The sequence below is a fragment of the Dunckerocampus dactyliophorus genome, chromosome 21, assembly GCF_027744805.1.
Source record: "Dunckerocampus dactyliophorus isolate RoL2022-P2 chromosome 21, RoL_Ddac_1.1, whole genome shotgun sequence".
Taxonomy (NCBI): Eukaryota; Metazoa; Chordata; class Actinopteri; order Syngnathiformes; family Syngnathidae; genus Dunckerocampus; species Dunckerocampus dactyliophorus.
The window spans coordinates 14,386,063-14,408,025 of record NC_072839.1 but is presented as its reverse complement, the minus strand read 5'-3'; the positions used below and the strand labels follow the sequence as shown (position 1 = coordinate 14,408,025).

The 21,963-nt window shown below is 44.7% G+C and overlaps 1 protein-coding gene across 1 annotated transcript in view; it reads right to left on the bottom strand.

Moving 5' to 3' along the window:
• Positions 1 to 4,763: 4,763 nt before the first annotated feature.
• LOC129173888 (cadherin-18) overlaps positions 4,764 to 21,963 on the bottom strand; it is a 65,561-nt gene continuing 48,361 nt past the window's right edge. Inside the window, exons 9-12 of the mRNA XM_054765196.1 lie at positions 20,644 to 20,765; positions 18,702 to 18,819; positions 10,595 to 10,846; positions 4,764 to 5,554 (exon numbers count right to left, since the gene is read on the bottom strand). Coding sequence (XP_054621171.1) covers positions 5,049 to 5,554; positions 10,595 to 10,846; positions 18,702 to 18,819; positions 20,644 to 20,765 — 998 coding nt within the window. The 3' untranslated portion in view covers positions 4,764 to 5,048. The remainder of the gene's footprint in view (positions 5,555 to 10,594; positions 10,847 to 18,701; positions 18,820 to 20,643; positions 20,766 to 21,963) is intronic.

Here is a 21,963-nt window from a genome sequence, read left to right as displayed (position 1 = left end):
TTGGTTGTATTAAACCGTGAAACAGCATGATTTATGAATTAATATACTGTATTTTTGGAAAGCTGTGATAGAGTGAAGCTGCAAAATTCAAAACGCAAATTGGCGAGGGACGAGTGTATTACTGTTAAGCCTTCACAACTGGTCGTACGGGCTCCTACGGTCGATCTACGTGCAAAAAAAATGCAAGAAACACACGAAGGGCGCGTGTGTGATGTGCAGACTGGCCGCAGAGGTTCTTTGTCATGTCAAACAAACTCTTCGGGCGCTTGCGAGACAAACACACGCGCTTGGGATGTCTTTGTGCGTCGCCCGTACAGCCAACGTGTGTCTTTCGTATGCTTTGCTGGTGTCAGGTTTGGGCAAAATGTCATTTTTTTTCGGATGTCGCACACGTGCACACACGTGCACCCCACATATGTAATTGGCCAACTATACGATATTTTGTACATCCTCCATACGTGTGGAGATCTTTCTCCTTCATGGTCACCACAACTACGTTCTCCACGAACAAAAAAAAAGCAGCGATTTGGGTCAAAAATCGCACGGCCAAGAAACTGTACGTCCGGTTGTGACCGAGGCTTTATGCGTGTTCACAATAAACTAAACCATAGCCAAGTCCATTATAATGAACAAATAAATGAACGAATAAAAACTGATTTAGTTTTTGCTCTTGATGCAGCATCTCAACAGGAGTGGACCAACAGAATCAAAGCAGAGGAGGCTTCTTTCTATGAACTGAACAGAGGGTGCTTTCACTGTAGCACCATTTGGTCTGTTTTTATTCTAGTTTGCTTGGGCAACAACTGGTCCTTCGAGACGAATGAAACTGGTTTGAAAGCCCTTGATCCCCTTCAGAAAAGTTCCTTCTGCTTTCACATTGCAAGTTAGTATGAAAGCGAATCCACGTCCCTTTTTGGTCTACTTTAGATCAAATAGAAAGCCCCCTCATTACCCAAAGTTTGCCCATTTTTCACAGTTGCCCAAAAAAAGGTTTTACACTGAAGTTGCAGACATGATGTATAAAAATACATACATAAATAATAAAGATGCTGGCAAAGAAAAAAAAAAGTTTCTTGGCTGCAAACAAAACTCCCAAAGTTTTGGCTTTGGAAGCCGTCTTAATGACGGCACGCTTGCATTTGAAAGGATTGCGTCTGGCTTTGATGTGTTTATTTCCAAATCACCTTCCTGCACTCCAGAGTCATGAACATTTATAAGATGCACACGCTCTCACACGCACACTGCACGAGCCTCCGACCTCGTCGGCCCGCGTGGGTCTCGATGGATCGTTAAATCACAAACACATGCACCTTTACTTCCCATGCACCTGTATGACACGTCGTCCGAACCTGCTAACGAAAAACCTGACAAGTGAGTCAAAATTTAAAGTTGAGCTCCACTCAAAACTAGCTTATGTCTTTCAGGTGTTCAGTCATAAAAAACATGTCAAGAGATAGCTGTGCAATGTTGATTTCACAAAAAATAGTGGAAAGTAAAACCTTGCACTCGCAAAGCATTGTGATGATTCAAGATTCAAGAGTTTTATTGTCATATGCACAGTAAAACTCTTGAATCTTGAATCATCACAATGATTCAATCATCAAAAATGATTGTACACCACATGCTTTTTTTATATCAATACATAATTAACTTAATAAATGTCATTCAAGTGGGGTAATTTGGTCCCATAACTAGAGCCTAGCTTCTTGCTTAGCAGCTGGCGTGTGAAGAAGCAAAACAGAAGGCGTTCAAGGCGCTTCCCACTCTTAATTAACGAGCGTGACGGCGGCAGACACGAAATATAACAAATGTTATGATGATGGATTTCCAAAGTTCCTGTAATTTGTCAATATCCAGGAACAGAAATTGTTTGTGTATTTTGCAAACAGCATATCAATAATGACTTCCACAACAAATCCTACAGAATATCAGAGCCACTCTGTAGAAGCATGATGTTCCTGTCAGGTTTATCCAGGATGAAATCATTTACTGTAAGAAAAGACCAAAGCACGTACTGTACTGTATAGCAAATACTTGACACAACAGTTCTCATCTTGTGAGCCGACTTCTTGGAAAAGGCGGCATCGCCCCAATAGATTCATGAGGGCTTTCGCCAGAATGAGATCTTTATTTCCAGGAGTGACGGTTTTAATCCGTGTAAACCTCTCCCAGTGTCGAGCGCTTATCTCCTGGTTCATTTCCCACACACGCTCGGCGCCGGAGCGGAAAATTTACACGGCTTATTAATGAATTTACATTCAAGTCTTTTTCTCAGCTAAAACTTGTAAGTGTCATTGCATGCTTAGTTAGCTAACAAGTAACTATTTGAACACACATGAGATTTTGCAAACATGGCTGAAAACACCCAGGAACAGACCATGTAGCGCCAGAGGAAATGCTGTCATCACTATTGAAGGGTCAAGTCACATCCAATATATTCTTAATTGTGTTAAAATTGTGCAACTAAATCATCTTCTCAGCTCTGTGGACTTTTATTGACTTTTCTCCCACTGGAACAAAATTAAGCATTCCAGCCTCTTTTGTTTCCCCTGGCAACTGCATCGAAGCATTGATTTTGCGGAGAAAGTCTGATAATGAAATTCTACCAAAAGAAGGCACTGTGATAAATGTACAGTGACTGAATAAGACGTAAGCAATGTCAACTTGGGAGCTTCTCCTTTAGTTACCCATACGGGACCTTCCGAGAGAAGGCGGCTGACAATGTTCTTGTGTCAAAGACAAAAACACACTCAGGAGATGATAACAAGCGAGGGAAAAGACGGGAGCTACAAGAGGAGGATTTAAAATATTTATCAGTCTGCCTTTTGTCTTTTCTGGAGACTGTCATCAGCGATTCTGAAGGAAAAGACCAAACTGGAGCAGGAAGGAGGATGGTGCGGAGCAAAGCCAACTTTTGCCTCTGTGATGCCCTTGATGGTCATCGTACTGTCAGGTAAGCCAATTGATTACCACATGAGATGATTTAACTGCTTTAACTGAAATGATCTCTTGCACATACAGTAGTAAGGACCAAAGTGTGAGAAAACAAAGTGACAGAATTCCGGTGTAGGTCGATGCAACATCTGCAGTATTACGGTCGCTGTTCCGGACCGTCGTGGTGAAGAGAGAGCTGAGCTCAATTTACTGGCCGATCTATGTTCCTACCCTCACCTATGGTCATGAGCTTTGGGTAGTGACAGAAAGAACAACAACATTGCAGATACGAGCGGCTGAAATGAGGTTTCTCCGTAGGGTGGCTGAAGTCGACCTTAGAGCTCAGTCATCCAGAAGGGGCTCAGAGTAGAGCTGCTTCTCCTTCACATCGAGAGGAGCCAGTTGAGGTGGCTCAGGCATCTAGTTCAGATGCCTCCTGGTGGCCTCCCTCGTGAAGTGTTCCGGGCATGCCTAGCCAGGAGGATGCCCCGTGGCAGACCTATGACACGCTAGAGGGATTATGTCTCACAGCTGTCCTGAGAACGCCTTGGTGTCCTCCCGGTGGAACTTGCAGAGGTGGCTGGAGACCGGGAAATATGGGCTTCCCTACTGAGACTGCTGCCCCCGCAACGCGGACACGGATAAGCGGAAGATTGTGGATGGATGGATGCATGGGTCTTAACCAGGCTTCTAAATTCCTCCCTAGATTCAAGATTGAAGAGTTTTCTTGTCATATGCACAGTAAAACAGGTAGTTATACTATGTGAACACCCAGGCCAGCCCACAGTCCGCCCCGCTTGCGAACAATTCGCTACTCAAGGATTTTCCTGCGGGACTTGGTACCAAATGAGTCCTGTCTAAGATCACTGGTTACGTTCCAGGTCTTGTATCAGGAGAAGCACCACTCTAAAGACTTGGATCTTCATAGCAATGTCAGGAAGGCCTAACGCTGTCTGGTTTAGGGACTGGTTTAGTGTATTGCTACTCAGGAAAGTGAGTCTACCTACGTTTTACATGCTCATCGCCCACAATCACAAAGCTTCAAGTAGTACTGGATAAGTCCCTGAATTCATGGCTTTTGGTCTTGGCCAACAGGTTATCCAGTGAAACAGGAAGGACCTTCATTGAGCATCATCATCAAAGTCAAGGTTGGTAAATCTCTCTTCACCCCTTCCATACCTTAGATCTTAACACAGAATCCCTGTGGTTATTGAAAAGTGTGGGGGCATCCATGATAAGCCCCTGAATTCTTCCAAGCAAAGTCAGACATCCTGCAGACAACCCATTGTAGCTCTTAAGGGAAACTGAGAGTAAACCATCCTGTTCCAAAAGTGATAATAGACGTTTCTATCATTTTTTTCCCCCAGAGTTTGAAGTAAACACATTAATGCAAATCTTTGTGACATACTATTTGTTGTCACTCCATATGGCGCTAGGACTTTCTCCAAGAATCTCAAACTCTTTTAATCTGAGCGAGAACCTTCCAAGCACGCCTCAGAAACTACTCCACCGTGATGATACTTTGCTCGCTCCTCCTCTAACTGCTCTGTGGAGCATTGTTACGTCCGTCCGTCGCAATATTCTCCACCGCCATAAAGCTAACCGACGCTGTAAAAGAGAGCTTTAATTAACCTCAAAGCTGTGGACGATACGTCAATACCCATCCAGCAGATGCCTCATGTGGATAAGAGAGTTAAACGTGTTAAAAAGGCCACACAGAGTAAATTACACGCAAGCTGATCTGATCCGTCAGTATCGAATCTGGAAGGCATCCGTTCTCGGTTTAACGACTTGCATGATGGATGAAGAAGACAAGCATGCACTTTTCTCACGTAATATCCACCCACATGGATATCAGAACTTTATTGAGCAATAAAAAATATACACAAGGAAAATATCCCTTTCATTTTTCCCCATAGTGTTGTTCGTTCTTCTCAAAATCTGATCTAGTAGTTCCACATGAAGGAGCCAGAATTTTAAAAAAAAGAAAGCGGTTTCTTCAATTTAGAAGGTAAAAACCACACGAGAGGAGATGTGATTTCTTCATACTGTCCGCCAAAGATTCCAAAAGGTATTTCAATCCGATTTGGTTTCAAAAGGAATGGAATCACACACTAACTTTTCATTTTTGAATCTGCCTCTGCGTAGAGTTCTGCCAGTCTCTGGAACTGAGGCCCCCAGTTATCCAGGTAGTGATAATCCTGCTCCGATTGCGTGCCCAGAGAGTCTAACGGGCTGATGGACCCCGTGGGTGAGCCTTGGCCCTCGTAGGCGTAGGTCTGCAGCGAGTCATAGGGCGGGCCGCTTGTGTCCATGTTGGCCTCCACCAATCTCTGTTTGATGAACTCGTGCACGTCCACCTCATCCAGCTCCAACGAGGGACTCCGGTGGCCTCTGGGCCCGCCGCTCAGCTGCCTCCCCTCCGGGCGGACGTCCCGGCGGAACTTGAGTTCCTCGGCGGCGGCCGGATTGCGCAGGGCGATGATGTCGAAGGCCTCCGTGTCTTCCTCGCCGCCGCCCTCGTCGTCGTAGGTGACCACGTTCTCGCGGATGTCCTCCTCGGAGATGATGAGCGGCTCTTTCTTGCTCCGTCTCAGGGTCACGAAGAGAACCACGATAGCTGCAAGACCCAAAAACAGGGATATTTTAACATAACGAGACACCAAGTACATCACAATTTATATTGGTTCAGCAAACACGGCTTCTGGGGTGCCTCAGGGCTCTTTTCTTCAGACATTTTCAAGTGAAACTATGACGAAAAACGCTATAAATGTCATCTCATCTGATCGTGACTGTCATAATAGTCTTCCTGATAATGTTGCCCGAGCGTCATTCCAACAAACCCATCTTTAGTCATTAGTATTGCTTTGTATTATTTGTTTACTGGTATTGTGTTGCAGTACTGCTGCCAATAAATACATATGACTCCAGTGTTAAATTAACTGGAACAAATCCCATTACAGTCCAGAAGTGCCACGTTCTTCGTGCTAACGCCAGCCCATCCGCGTGTTAATTCAACGAACACAAATGTTGTCGCTCGTAAAACACAAGCTGATTCCACGTGCATATTTATCCGATTTTTATATCGGGACATTAAATGCGGCCAAGCGTGGAGGGGCTGTAAATCAATAACACGCTTCATCCAACAGCGGTGGCACTCCCGACGCAAGCTGTTGGCTTGATGCTTGTCTCGTCGTCATCTGCGCCTCTAATTTAAGCCACATGCCGTGCCGGGATGCAAAATGCAAAACGATGATGACGAGAGAAAGGGAACATGTGTTAGTGTACGGAGTCATCTCAGTTTTTATCGCTGGTCAGTAATGGAGTCGCATAAATATAATACAGCAGAATGGAAATGCAAATGTTAATGAAGTCGACGTGCTCTGTGCCGTAAATTGAGAGTTACTGATGACCTCTGTGTGAGATGTTAACGCTATCATCTGCTCAGATGGTGTCAGCAGAGTGTGTGTGTGTGTGTGTCTGGGGGGGTCACTTATTTTTACAGCAGCGTACGATCTGAAGGGAGTTCATTATGCTCCATTAGCAGAGACGAGGCGCACCCAGTGGAAGCCTCACATTGCATTCACACAAACAATCCAGCGCGTATAAAATGAAAAGCCATAAAACAGCTTTTGAAACATTTTTTCCCCCCTTCCGCATTCTTGCACCACACATCTCGGTAAATGACAGATAAGAGCGGTCCTCGGGATGGATAAACAACAGATGAGAAATATATTTCATTATGACATTCATATAAGCTGCGCCGGTGAAGGCTTGAAGGAGAGATTCTGCATTTCGATGCTTCTATCTCTTGTGTGCGCTGATAAGCAATGCTTGACGATGATGACACAGTTGCAGCTGAAACCAGATAAGCGTTTGCATTAATGCAATTGTGTCAAAAAACCCCATTTCCTTCTTATTCTTCTCTTGCTTGATAGCGGCGCCATTGCTCAAACTTGAGGGTGACACTTATCTTTTCCTTCAAGATGAAGGAAGGTTAGATGATGGTCAGAAAAGCTATATGGGTGTTGTATGATTGCTGGTTATCATCTTCTATGCTGCTTTGTCTATCTGCCATGGTAAAATTAGGAAAAATACGTCTCTAAAGTTGCACAAAACTTCCCTACAAAGTGTCGGTGTACCGTGCAAGAACTCAGGTCAGCAAGCATCGAAGGATTTATTTACGTTTTGCAACACATTTTGGTTTTTTGAAGGAAAAATGCATCTTGAGATGTGTAATTATTGAGGTTGTTTAAACCGCTATACTGCTTACAGCCGCCAGTGGGGGGATATTTGTTTACGGTCCTACATTTCAGAAAGATTTGTCTCTAAAATGGCATAAAATGTCATAGTTGGAACCATCATCACGCAAACATGCCATCCAACGCGTTCAGCGAGCATCAGCAACTTAAATATTAGCTGATCATGCAAAAAGATAGTCCAACCATTTTTTTGTTATCAAAAATAAATACATGAATATCTGCTTGTCACCTTGACTTACCAAAGCAAGTTATCTGCCAATTTGTTGCAAAAACCCCCCACATAATTATCAAATGCATCTGTGATTGTGTCATATCATGAGGCGATCATACATGTATCTTCATATGCCAATCTCTCATCTGCCCTCTGATGGGAGCCATAGCTGTGGTGTGGCCCTCAATGAAACCCCTGCTCTAGGACTAGAAGTCCCAGCATTTTCTTACTCCAGCTCCCGTGCCCAGAGGACAGCCGAAAGGCTGCGTGGTTTAAAATGAATAACTCAATAACCTACAATTACCCACCTTTGTTCTGTAAACGCAGCCATTACCTGCCAGATTAGCGGTTCACAGACGATGGCTGAATCCATGAATATATTAGTTATATTAGTTCAAAACTAATGCAGCCACTTGGCTGTCCTTTAGGCATGAAAGTTAGAAAAGCCAAATGGCAGGGCTATGAAACTTCTAGTGCTAGACTAAGAACAACAGTCTTAAAGTATTGAAAACTACCTCTCTAAAGTTTAGGATTTATATGTTTTTTCCTGACACGTTAGCTTTTTTGTGTAAAAATAAATCTGGAGCTCATCCTTGACATTGCTTCCAGCTATTGCAACTATTTTCATAAAGTTCAGAAATATATGTCTCTAAACTCACGCTATACCTCTAGTCTAAATGTCATCTCGCCTGGTACCATGTGAGTTTATTTGCGGATTTCTTTTTTCTGCGTTAAATTGTATTTGTTTTATGGTAACTTAAATAGAAAGTGGGCGGCAGGGCAATCGAGTCTTGCAGCTATGAATACAACAGAGGGTGCTGTCTCACACGTCAATTCACTCAACATTTTCCAGCAGGAAGTTTCTTTGACAAGAAAATAACTAGAATACCTTAGACTGTATGCCTGTAATTGTTTCTTATTGTGTAAAACTGAACGTAAAGCGCATTTAATAACTGGGAAAGGCATATTATAGTCTTGAGAGTATCCATAATAGGCATTTCAGGCCTTTTTATCGGCAGTTTGACCTTTTATTTCCATTATTTCCAATAGGATTTTTTTTGCTTGCTGGGCTAATTGGAGATTCAAAATTGTCCTTAGGTGTGAATGTGAGTGTGAATGATTATTTGTACACGTGCCCTGCCAGGGTGTACCCGTCACTCCAATGAGGACAAGCGCAATAGAAAAAGGATGGATGGATTTTTTTCTTTGTAAATGTGAACAGACTGGAGTGATTGTATGAACTTTCTGCAAAGAGCGATTGAGAAAGTACTTGAATGTGACCACGGCAGAGGTGACACAAAACATCGTCTCTCAGCCTTCAGCACACAATTTTACAGAAAGCTGCAGGCTTCGGGCCATTTTAGTGACCCCCATCACATCCCACCCACTTCAGGCTTTTGTCAAGCCTGTGCTGATGAGAGAACGCGGCTTCTGCCTGCCGCTTCGAGTGTTTGCGGCGAGAGGCGGTGTTGGCCTTTTTTGCCGGCCTCTCTCGCGTTGCGTCAAGGAAAGCCATCATGAATATGCATCATGTTCAACGCCCTGAGACAATCGCTGGCATGAGGCGCCGTTCTATCGCATCATGTCCCCCCCGTGCGACGTACACGTCTGGTCTGAGACGCCTCACGGCCACAAGACAAGCTGACTACAGATTTTTTTTCCTGTGTGTGTGCGTCTTTCACTAAGCATTTTGCATTACATCTCAAAAGAACTTTTATCCTATAAAGTGGAGACAGTATTCACAAGTTTATATACGTCGTGGTGCTTAGGCAGGTTTCCATAGCAACATGGCACAGCTCCGGGTGCGACAGCGAGGTGACAACATGGCCAACTGTCTTGTTTTGCGAATATGTCACACGTGAAATTATCCACACATTTTGTTGCTTTGGTGTCCAAAGTGCGGCCCGTGGGCCATTAAGGGCCTGAGGCTGTTGTTTTATTGGACTGCAGCCCATTCTAAGAACTAAAAAATCTGTGATAATTTTACCAGAATAAAGTCAGAACATTAAGGGAGAAAAGTTGTAATCTAACGAGTAAAAGTCGTAATTTTGCAAGAATAACATAATATTATGAAAAATAACATAATTTTACTAGCATAAAGTTGAAACATTCAAGAAAAAAAGTCGTAATATTATGCAAAACAAAACAATGGAAGAGAAGTTGTTTTTGCCAAATTTAGGTTGCGGAAAAAGTTATAATGTTACAAGAATAATGTCAAAATATCATGTGAGTAAAGTCATAATATTACAAGAACAACATTTTTGGAATAGTTGGAAAATTAAAACAAAAAAACAAAAGCAGAAATGGAAAAAAAACAGCTCTGATTTTATGAGAAGAAAGTCAATATATTAAGAAAAAAGTGCTAAAGTTGCATCCTTTCATTTTTCACGATGTGGCCCTTGCTGGAAGAAGTTTGGACACCCCGATTTAGAGAATTGTTTGGGACTGCTAAAATTCTGCTCATTAGGAGACTCTAAATTGCCCATATGTGTGAGTGTTGATACCACATCTGGCCCGCCCCGAGCTGGATGAGCCCGCCTGTGTATATGGGCACCACTTTAGGAGGACAGCGTAAAAAAAAGGCTTCGCTACACGTCTTAAATCAAAGCTTTGCCAACTATACAAGTCAGCTGCAGACGTGGGAGCTGCAACTTTGTTGTTTTTCTTGTTAAAAAGAGGAATAGGCTAACCTACTAGCATGACGTTGCTGCAGCTGTGCTTATGCTCCTAACGTTGTCTATTTTCACATTAGAGAAGGGCAGTTACATGTAAAAAGTGGATGAAGTACACAATAGCGCTTTTTCATGGAGATGCAAACTCTGTTGGAGACAGGCATGAGCTTCTGGGATAGGCTCCAGCTCACCTGTGACCCAACGAGGACAAGCGGTATAGAAAATGCAGGCGAAAGTGTACACGAGGTCTCCCCGAGCCGCAGTAACCCTGCACTTCCTGTCTTCTTTTGTCATCTTTGTCCTCAGCATTTCTATTCATGCTCTCCTCTTGCTGTGTCCTTCACAACCTCTTCTCTTTCTTCTTCTGTCCGCTCCAGGCCTCTTTTAATTCTCCCCAGCCTCATTCTGAATCCCACCTACGTCCTTAAAAGTCCACCCGTCCCTTCTCCTCCTCCGTTTGCCCTTGAGCCCCCCTCCACCACCACCACCACAGGGCCCTGTCCCCAACCACTCACCCAGCAGGATGACGATACACAACAGGATGGCGATGAGCGCCCCTGTGCTGAGGCCCGCAGAGGACAGGAAGGCCTCGCTTTGGCACATGCGAATCTTGCCGTGGCGCTGGCAGGGGCACACACGCAGGGTCAAGGTGCTGGTGCCGCTCAGCGACGGCTCCCCGCTGTCCCACACCACCACGGGCAGCTCGTACAGCTCCTGGGTCAGGTGGTTGAAGCGGCGGCGCCTGGCGACGATGCTGGCCGTGCTGTCTGCAAAGACAACACAAAAACACCGAAAGTCACCAAATATGGTAATGCTAACAAAACGAAGCATGACTATTTTAGTGGAGGCTATATCATAGTGACTTGCGTGAGAATGCTGAATGAACAGGACAGGGAGAGTACATGGCGCTCCCCTCCCTGCTGCCACTACTGTGAGACCTGCCCTCCCTCGCCAATCTGGGCTCCATCTCCGAATAATTATAATGATGGACAGTTGGTATGACAACACACACTTCAAGCTTTATTAAGTCGGACTGGCCGTATCAGCGGATCGGCACGCAGGGAGGCAGGGAGGCGGGGGGCTGTTTGGTGTGTTGTGAGGAGACGTAGGGGGGCTGTGCAAATAAGTGTTGGAAGATGACTGGGGGGTTTGGGGGGTGGGTGGGATGGAGGCTGATGCAAACAAGCTGTGTGTGTTTACGTGCAGCACAGCATCCTCTCCACGCCGACCACAACATGGCAGTACACTTCACTTAGGACATGCTAATCCCACATTAGACCGCCTCACGCAGCAGGTCTTGATTATTGCCGCGGCGTGACGAGCCATCTGTAGACGTGCGTGCGTCGTGTGTGAGTAGTGTACGACGCACGCAGGTAATAGGCGAGGAGGCAAAGTGTGAGCCTAAGAGCTGCTCGCTTCTCGTTAAAAGCCATCTCGGCTTGCTTGGAGATCACAGCTGCTTCCTGTTGTTTGTTCTGAAGACGCCTCACATGCGTGTCCAAGTGCTTCCTTCGACAGCATCATTATAACCACAGGAGCGGTACTGCTACATTATTATGCTAAATGGACGTCTAAATGACGTTCTAACAGTAATGTGTGTCCCCAGAGCCTGTCTATGAGCACCGACCATGAGAAAAATCTGTCATCTCCCTGACTTGTTTGCTCCACTTTTACGAGATGAGGCGCTCAAGCACGTGCTTTTTTTTGGTTTTGTACCGAAACACCTGTGTCCTCAGGCTTCACTACACATCGTAAAATAAATCCGTCTATCCGTCAGTCAGTTGCAGACTTGGGAGCTGTAAGTTTGATCATGTTTTTCTTCAGCGAATAGGCTAACCTAGCATCATGTTGTTGCCGACTGTAATATAAGCACTGTAGCCCACATAGTCATGTTGTGTACGCCCACCACTACGACATGAAGCAAAACTTTGTATAAAAAAAAAAAAAATATATATATATATATATATATATATATATATATATATATATTATATATAATATGTACATTATGTATTATTTATTATTTATTATTTAGATAGGCCTGTTCTAGTCCGAGGGGATGGTGCAGGATCCTTAGAGGATAAATATTTTGGATCTTGCATCCAAGCAGGCATCATCAGTTTATGCTCAAAGACTAGATAGGACAGTTGTAGGCTCACTCGATAGGATGGCTCTCGTCTGAGGGGTTGATGCAGGGTCTTTGGAGGATAAATATTTTGGATCCTGTATTCGAGCAGGCTTCATCAGTTCATGCTCAAAGACTAGATAGGACAGCTCTAGTCTGAGGGGTTGGTGCAGGATCTTTGGAGGATACACACTTTAGATCTTGCATCCGAGCAGGCTTCATCAGTTCATGCTCAAAGAATAGGTAGGACTGCACTAGGATAAATACAAGCCCTCAGACTAGAGCTACCCTATCTAGTCAGACTAGAGCTGTCCTACCTAGTCTTTGAGCATGGACTGATGAAGGCTGCTCAGGATGAGAGGCGAAACATCTTCTTAGACACCCTGAACAGTCAATTTGATGCCCTGTGAATCTCATCAAGGCATTGCGTTGATATTACACAGTGAAATCAGCATCCTTTCTAACTTAATGGCTAATTGAACCCCATTTGTGACCAGCATGCTTGGATAGAAGTGTTTAGTCAAAAATATGCCTTTCTTGTGCACCATGAGTTCAGCCAGTGGAGATACTCGTCTTCATACTCTGCCATAACATGGTTTTCACAGGACATGTCTTTGAAAATGCTCTAAAGGGAGCAGAGAGGGCTTGAGGTGTCTTAGAGCAGACTCACTGGACAGAGAAGAATGTAAAAGTGAACTCCCACGCTGAGAGTTCACCGAAGTGGATGCAGCACTTTTCCCCTTACCAGATGTGCTGAAGCAGACATTAGCATGCCTGAGGAACATGGCGTTCTGAGGATGACAATTGACTATAAACTCACTGAATAGTACATAAATTAACTGATAAACATCAGAATTTTTGTACTGGGTCTTATGTAGATGTGTGTGCCTAATGGAGTGTCCAATGTGTCTATTTTGATGTCCGTACGTGGATTAGTCAAAGCAAATTGCTTACAAGTGATACCTTTTTTCTCGTTCAGCAGTAGAAGAGCATATTTAGAGTGTATTTGCACCAATCACGTCGCGTCTTGTTTGGGAATTGAACGTGTAAACCCCACAACCCCCATACCGCCCCCCCACCCCTTCACCCCACCCCACCCCCCAGCGCCCCTTTTCAAAGCATGAATGACATGAAGGCTAATTAAACGTCCCACACATCAACCGCCTGACAACTCCTCTTCCACGACCGCTGATCAGCCGTAATATTAGGAGCCCTTTTAGTATGGAAAACAGATACCTGCAGAAATCAATTGAACTATTTATGCATGGGGGTTATTTAAAGATCATTTCATTCCCCCTCTACAGGGAAATGTCACCGCAAAGTGACAGGTAATGAGAACAAAGTGGAACAGTAAAGTTGAACGCATTTAACAAGTTAGTGCAAAGCAGCTGTGTGGCTTTTAACAGTGGACGATTCCGCTCTCTGGCGAATGAGTGACGTCGCAGAGGCGAGGGCAGTGCTCGCACGTTGACATTTAAAAGCAATGAAAGCGTTCGCTAATGCCTCCTCTTGAAAGCAACTTTGCTGAAGAGAGGAAAAAATGTGAACACTGCACATCGCGAGTGTGCTAAATTAGCACTCAATCAACAGTGTCATTTAGTGTGGAACGGCAATTGCTGAAGAAAAGACTGAAATACCAGACAATGCCTGAAAATGCATCAGAGCAATCGTTTGACATTAGATCATGCTAGCTACCGGAGCCAAATATGTGTTATATAAGTCAAGGAGCAACCAGCAGATGTCAGATTTTGGCGCGCAAGGGCATACAAGTTTTTGACCGCTGCGGTTTGCAGAGCCCAGAGCAGGGGTCGGCAACCTTTACTATCAAAAAAGTCACTTTGGGCCCTCTTATACGAAAGGGAATAGTCAGGAGCCGCAAACGCAACATGAGTTTTAGTCTTTGTTGAATTTTACCCATTATAACAGCACAATACAACAGCAGAGCCTTTTTGAGTCAATTTGTGTAAAATGAAAATAAAACGTAGCCCACTTTAATATAATAAATAAAACATTAAGTTGCAGCTTCTTAGTTTTAAAAAAGTAAACCTAAATTGAGGAACGTTTCTTGACGGGTTTGAATGAAATGTTTTTTTTCTGACACTCGATGCTGATCTTCCCTACGTGGGACAGTAAGATATGACTTTGCTCTTCACACAGCACTGCAGCCTCTCATTTGTAACTGATTACTTTTTTGCTGTGTTCATGGTTAGCTTACCGCAGGGATGGCACACTCCACACGCCATCTGTAGGTAAATGCAAGCGTCATAGACTTGGATGTCACACATACTTCAATTGACTAAATATAAACATTTCTAAAAATTTGATGTTAAAGTTTCACACTTTTTCACTTTCACTTTGAACTCCAAGGTATTAAATACATGTTATCAATAATTTGTTATGACCAAAAACAATTACTACAAGGAGGCTGAAGAGCTGAATGCGGCTCCGGAGCCACGGGTTGCCTACTCCTGGCAATGAGATACTCAAAGTTAACTCAGAGATGCCTCATAATTAGGGTTGGGCATAGTTTGAATTTGAACGATACCGGTTCCGATTACGATTCGTCGTTTCGATTACGGCTTCTTCTTTGTTGGTGTTTTGCGGCTATTTCTTCTGGTTGGCGAAGCGGGCATTGAAACGAGAAACCGGAATAAAACATTCGATCAATCCTGGGAGAATCGGAATGTTCGTCCTGGTCAATCCTCCTTAGAATTTTCAAAAATAAATCGTAATATTCCAAAATACTATCTATAACCATAGAGACAAATTCCAAAGGACGGATGTTCAAAAACTAGCACAAAAATGATTCCAAAAACAGAATGACACAGAATATTTTGGGGAAAAATAAAAAAATCTGCAAGAACTTGGAAATGTGAGCCACCATTGTGACGTTGCCAGTTTTACGAGACTTCAACTCCGCAAGTGTCAGAGGATTAACTCCGTGTATATGTTATTGTTCTTTGGCTTTCTGCGGCCTCACACGGCGGCCTCTCAGGGGTTAGGCGGCATGCCCAGGAGTTCCCTAATGTTGCTGAACTTAATGAAACAATGAAAACCAGGACATTTTCATCACTTTCTAAAATGAGCAGGACAGGATGTGAAAAGAGGACATGTCCTGGGAAAAAAGGATATTTGGTACCTTTTGGAATTTGTGACGCTATGGGGCTTTGTGCACATTCGTCTTGTCGTAGACGAATACATAGATGATGCTGCATCAGAGACAACCTTTGGGATTGATTATTTGCAAGGCAGGTACCTCATGGATGAGCACTTTATGAGCACAGAAGTAGGCTGGATATCTTATGGTTGCACGGTTGAGAAGTAATCCTTGCCATTGCAAAATGAGAATCAAGTACGTGCACTGAGAAGAAAGTGCATAAGTATTTGCGTGGCTGTGTCCCACTGGATGACATTATCATCACGCTGGCAGAGGATTACGAAACCGCATTTGCAGCGACACCACCGTACAACATTCTGCAAAAGTACAAGCTAGTGGACAAGTTGACGCCAATGTTTTGACCAAACAAAGGCCTCGGTGGCAGTGTTAAAAAACTCCCTCTATCTCGTCTTTGGCCCCTGCACGCATTTGAATGGAATTCATCTCGCCGGTTTGTACACATAATCCCGCAAACAAGCACCAGGCGAAAACTCCTCGGCGGCGGCGTCTCATGAAGATCCACGGCGAGAAGGGGGTAACGCAGGCGGAAAAAGGAGGTCACGAGAGATTTAGCGGTGTGAATGACTGAGAGGGATTTTCGTCACAACAACAGAAGGGTTTTTTTAGGGGGGTGCCTGCCACTGAGCAACCAACATAAAAGAAGGAAAGGGAGGCTGGCAGCGCGAGCAGCTTACTTTAATTACGAGACACAGTCGTCAACGGCACGCCGCCGCATTGTGCCGCTCCGGCCGACACAGCAAAGGACTTCTAATCCACATTCGGACTTCCTCTTTTTAGTACCACTGCAGATGAGTGGGTTGGACCGAGCTGCTGGAGCTTAACACTAAGAATGCAGCTCGTGCTTGACATCTTTGGACAAAGTGGACTGGACTCTCAACAACTCCAACTGCAAGTCACCAGGAGTTTGAACATTTGCTTCTTTCTACACATGATCCAAGAGTCCTGTCCCCATGTTCTACTATTTTTTGAACAAAGTCTTAGATACCCTAGTATAGCATATTGAAAGGGTGTTGTCCTACTGGGAACTCTGTAGCTTTAATGCTAAGGATCTGTTGTTTGTCCACACCTGAGTGCACTTGTCCAACATACGGTAATAGATGCCATATATCACATACAACAGCACAGCATCAAAGAGTGGGACAATAGGACAAGAAGATTAGCATGGGCCGGCATGGCTCAGGTGGTGGAGTGGTGGTCTCCCATCCTGAACGTTGCGGGTTGGAGCCGCCGTCCTACTGTGAGCATGTCGAAGTGTCCTTGGGCAAGATAATGAACCCCCAGTTGCTCCTGTTGCTGCGTCAGCAGTAGGTAAATGTGCAAAAAATTGTACGTCTGGTTGTGACCGAGGCTTAAGAACATCATTAAAACATCACTTTTGGGAATATTTAAGTCAAAGGCAGTCACCATTTTCCAAAACCTCAACAGAGTGATGCTCAGATGCTCCATCCACCAAAAGGCCCAAGAAGCAAAGCCTGCCACAGTTTAGTCCAGTTCAACACAAAAGCCATTTAATCAGCTCTAATGCAACCTTCCCCCCTCCAAACACACTCTCAGAAAATTCTCCCAGAAGTGGAAGCTGATATACAGGAGCTGCACCAGCTCCATTCTAGACCATTCAGTGATATTTTGTGTACAGTCCACTCCAACTTTCTGCAGCAAATGATTAATAGAGGGACAATGTTCTATTTTCATGTCAGACACAAAAGGCATCCCGTCCCACGGGAGGATTATGCCGCAGTTTGTTTGAGGGGAGAAAAAGAGGGATGCTGTGCAGCAGGAGCCAAATTTGCGATGCGCCATTAGTCGAACAGCGTGATCCGAAAACGCTGCCATGGAGCATTGCAGAGAGAGGGCCTCTTTGCTTGATGCTGCAATTGGGATATTTGGCAGCAGATGGCTCCACGTTTTGTGGGAATTTCTCAATGAGCAAAAGTATCACCATGGACACCGCATCCTTGTGGACCAGCAGCCTGCTGAATGTTTCTCTGTGACTTTCCAAGACCACTACTAGAAGCACCATCTCTTAAAGGTCCGCCTGATGGTATCATGGAAGATGTCAAGCTGCTTTTATTGGAGCGCAAATGGCTTCTCTGACTCGACCCTCTTAGTTGTTCCCATGTCGAGGACAAACAAGTACAGCGAGGCGGCGTTTATTATCCTCGGGAACATTCCCGCCCGATCCGACGTCCGTCGTCCCGAGCTGCACATCTTTGATTTGATTTACCTTTGAATGAATCACAAAGTCACCTGGCTATTTTTATACCTCTCTTTTACCTCGCGTCATGCTTGTTATATACGTCCCACAGAGGACAGCGGCATGTCCGTATGCGAAGAGCTGAATGGCCCTTCAACTGACAGCAAATGGATTTTATATCATTTGTGGCAGCGCCTATGGATTGTGTTCACAATGCTTTGGAAGATATGCTAGCATAAATGTATTACAGATACCGTCAAAGTTTTATAATCATGAGACAAATGGTCAAATGACTGATGGACAATTACTTGCTAAGCCCCGTCATGTCCCTGCAAAGACATTTTGTTTATTGGCGGCCATGTTTTTCAACCAGTCTTGCACAAACTTTCCACACATGTGCTTCAGTCCCCTTCAGTGATCGGGCTAAACACCATAAAGTTACAGTTAGGTGTTGTATAAAGCTGTCAAGTCAAGTCAATCTAACTTTTAGAGTTACAGAGCGCATTCAGCCACGTGAGAAATTTCAAGTCCATCTGACATGTGGTGTATGTGTAAGTAAAATAATAGCACAGGCTACACATTTGGGGTGCATGTTTTGACACGTTGTTTGTGTTCAGCAGTTCAGGAGTAGAAGCTTCCACAAACAAATACAAACATCCCAAACTTGTATGAATAAATATAAATAAAACATGCAATGCACTTCTGTGACTTGGAGAACAATTGTTTTCTCTGTGGCTAACAGTACGCGTGCCCCCCACCACCTCCACTTCCTCCTCATCATCACTACAGACCAACCTAACTCGAGGTATCCACCAGAGATGGCGATGGTTGCCATGGCAACACCTGCTGTTGGCTCCAACACTAACTTCCACGCGCGCAGAAGAGGAAAGTGAGAGCATCGTGAATCCATTTGACAACAGCAAGCGCGTGCACGGCAAAAGCCGTCTGCTCCTCACCGACCCCGACTCGGTAAGCCGAGCCCCTCGCGGTGTTCCGCCTCCCAGATGTCGAGCGGGTCTGTGCGGCGGTATACGGGCGGGCGACGGAGACAGCCGAGGCCTCCCTGAGGGACGCTGGCAGGACTCATAAGGAATGCAAACAAAGCCACCGAGCAGCTCAGTGTACCTTCGTTGTCCTTGAGGGTGAAGTTGGGATTAACTGACATCTGGCTGGGCAAGGCGAAGGAGAAACGCTGTCCGTTGGCAAAGTCGTCCTTGTCCACGGCGGTGACTGTCTGGATCACCTGAAATTGGACACGCCGACACAAGATCATTAGGGGGAACAGAAGTAGGCAATGAATCCAAGATGAAAAGGCCGTGTGTGAAAGTTTGTCAGTGAATTATTGACTAGCATTGGGGTCATCACAGTATAGCAATCCCTACAGACACTCAAATATATATTTCCCTCCTCAATTATTCTCAAAGCAAGCTAACAATCACTCGATTCATTCTTGTTTTTAAAATACAACGTGGAAGAATCTCTCTCTGGATGTTTGGAACTCCTGTTTACAAGCCAGGTGTGGTATAGTATGCTTTATTTGTTTCAGACATGTTTAAAACCTTGGCCAGGAACATCACATGGTTATATTTGGTTTTTTAATGCCAGCAGTAAGCCAAGCCTGTTCATGGTGAACGGTTGCCACGCCAAGGCTGCCCTTTGTCACCAATTCCCAGACAGAATTGTTAGGGCCAAAGAGTTGAGGGTGTCCAGTTTGGAGGTTTTAGGATCTCATCTCTGCTATTGGTGGATGATGTGGTCCTGATGGCCTCATCAAGCTGTGACCTTCAGCGTTTGTTCGGGCGCCTTGCAGCTGAGTGTGACGCTTCTGGGATGAGACTCAGCGCCTCCAAATCTGAGGTCATGATTCTCAGCTGGAAAAGGGTGGACTGCACCCTTTGCGTTGGGAGTGAGGTCTTGCCCCAGGTGGAGGAGTTTTTGTTCAAGACTGTGGGAAGGGTGGACCGCAAGATCGACAGGCGAGTCTGCAGTGATGCGGTCGCTGCACTGGATCATCGATGTGAAGACAGCTGAGTCAGAAGGCATAGCTCTCGATATACCGGTCGATCTACGATCTACCCTCATCGATGGTCATGAGCTTTGGGTAGCGGTTGTAGATGCAACCTGCCAAAATGAGTTTCCTCCTTAGGTTGGCTGACCCCACGCTAAGAGAAAAGGTGACGAGCTCAAAGTTGCGGTGACTCTGGAATCTAGTCTGGATGCCTGCTGGATGCCTCCCTGGTGAGGTGTCCTAAGCAGGCCCAGGGTAGATCTAGGACACGCTGGAGGGATTATGTCTTGCTGCTTGCCTGGGAACGCCTCTGTGTCCCCCCAGTGGAACTGGAAGAGGTGGCCGGAGATTGGGAAGTCTGGACTTCCCTACTGGGACTGCAACCCCCAGATAAGTGGAAGAAGATGGATGGATGGTTGGATGGATGGATGGAGTGGCTTTAACGTGGGTGCTTGACTCTCACCATTCATCAGTGAGTTTTAATCAGTGTTTAATCACCTTCAGTCTGTGTTTGCTGACTGCAACAAAACCACACATATGGTATTATTTATGCAAATGAGGGCTATTTGGCGCCTGTTAATTAGTGCCTGCCTGCCAACCAATGGGAGCATCCCTGCATGGCGTGATCCAAACGTATTCGCATTCTTTAACGTGTGCAGCCAAGCTTTGCTCTGCCATTTAACGCAACGTCATTCCTCACGCTTAATCCGCAAGCAAAGCCCCGGCGTCGTTTTAATGCAAACCTTAATTCAAACTCTCCACAACTAGTGCAAAATGATTAAAATGTTGCTTTGTTCCGACAGCCAGTTGGCCTCTCAGCCATTTCCATGCGGCTGATTGCTCTATAGCTAAAAAAAAAACGCTTAATTCAAAGGAATCAAAGTGCACTGAGAGCAACTAAAGCGTGCTTCCATTGTGAGTCTGCCACAGTTTGGTCTGAAGTGCTGCTTTTAAATGAGCCTTGATGAAGCGGCCGCCCTGTGAGGCTGCCTCTCAGCCACAAGCTGCTGCGCGGAACAATAGTTTACAAAAAAGAAACGGTGGACATTAGAAGCTCACCTGTCCGGCCCGCGTGCTCTCACAAACAATGACCTCCTCGTCGGCAGCCACTTGTGGCGCATTGTCATTGACATCCAGGACCTGCACGGTGACCAGGATGTGACTGAAGAGGCCAGGATTGTCTGGTACAGATGAGGGAAGACAAATATCAAAGCAAAAGGTCAACAGTGTCATTTTTACCGCAATAACAACCTCTGCTCTTCTTGTCTGACTGCTGCTACTTGATGCAGACACTATTGTGGTGTATCAACACATGGACAGAAGCCATCACTCAAGTGCCTGCAACCTGCTGCAATGACCACCATTTTGTGCCTTTGTAGCTATAGAAACATCCATCAGAAACACGTCACATTCAATTTACTGCCAATTGTGCAATCTGGACAAGATCCAGATCTACAGTATGTGTACATAGCGGATTCTAGCCTTGCATCATTATGGCATTTTTTTCAAATGGGACTAGGGAACATTATTTTTAGATAAAAAGCTTGAGATGGGAAGTTGTTGAAAATCTTGCAAGATTTTAATCTGATCACGGTTAAACATGGTTTGATCTTGCACGCCCGCAGCAATTTTTCATTTACATTTTTAAGTATTTTTTTAAATAAAAACATTTTAATTACATGTTTCATTTTACTTTTATTTCTTTCATTTTAGTTTTTATATGTTTTTATTGTATATTTTATTTATCCATTCATCCATCTTCTGCGCTACTTATCCTCACTCGGGTCGTGGGAGGAAGCTGGAGCCTATCCCAGCTGACTTTGGGCGAGAGTCGGGGTACACCCTGAACGGGTCACATATAGACACAAACAACCATTCACACTCACATTCATTCCTATGGACAAGTTAGAGTCGCCAATTAACCTAACATGCATATTTTTGGAATGTGGGAGGAAACCGGAGTAGCCGGAGAAAACCCCCGCACGCACAACGAGAGCATGCAAACATGCAAACCTAGATCTTCCAGATCTCCTGACTGTGTGGCCAACACGCTAACCACTAGGCCACCGTGCAGCCCTGTTTTATTTTATTGTATTTTATTTGGATTTTTAATCAAGGGAATACATTTTTAACACTGTGCGGATTTGTACACAAAATGCAATGGGAGCATCCCTCAAACAGTGCAAATCCATGTCGATACAATGCATGATGATAGGAAGTTGACGCTCATAAAGAAGCAGACAAACTCAATCTGGAAAAAACACAAGCCTCCTTGGCAGAGGGAAAGAATTCTATTAGTGATTGATGTAAAGAGCAAAGCAGGCTGTTTACTTTGTGCATGTATCACATGCCTTCCAATGCATGCCGTCCTAACCAATA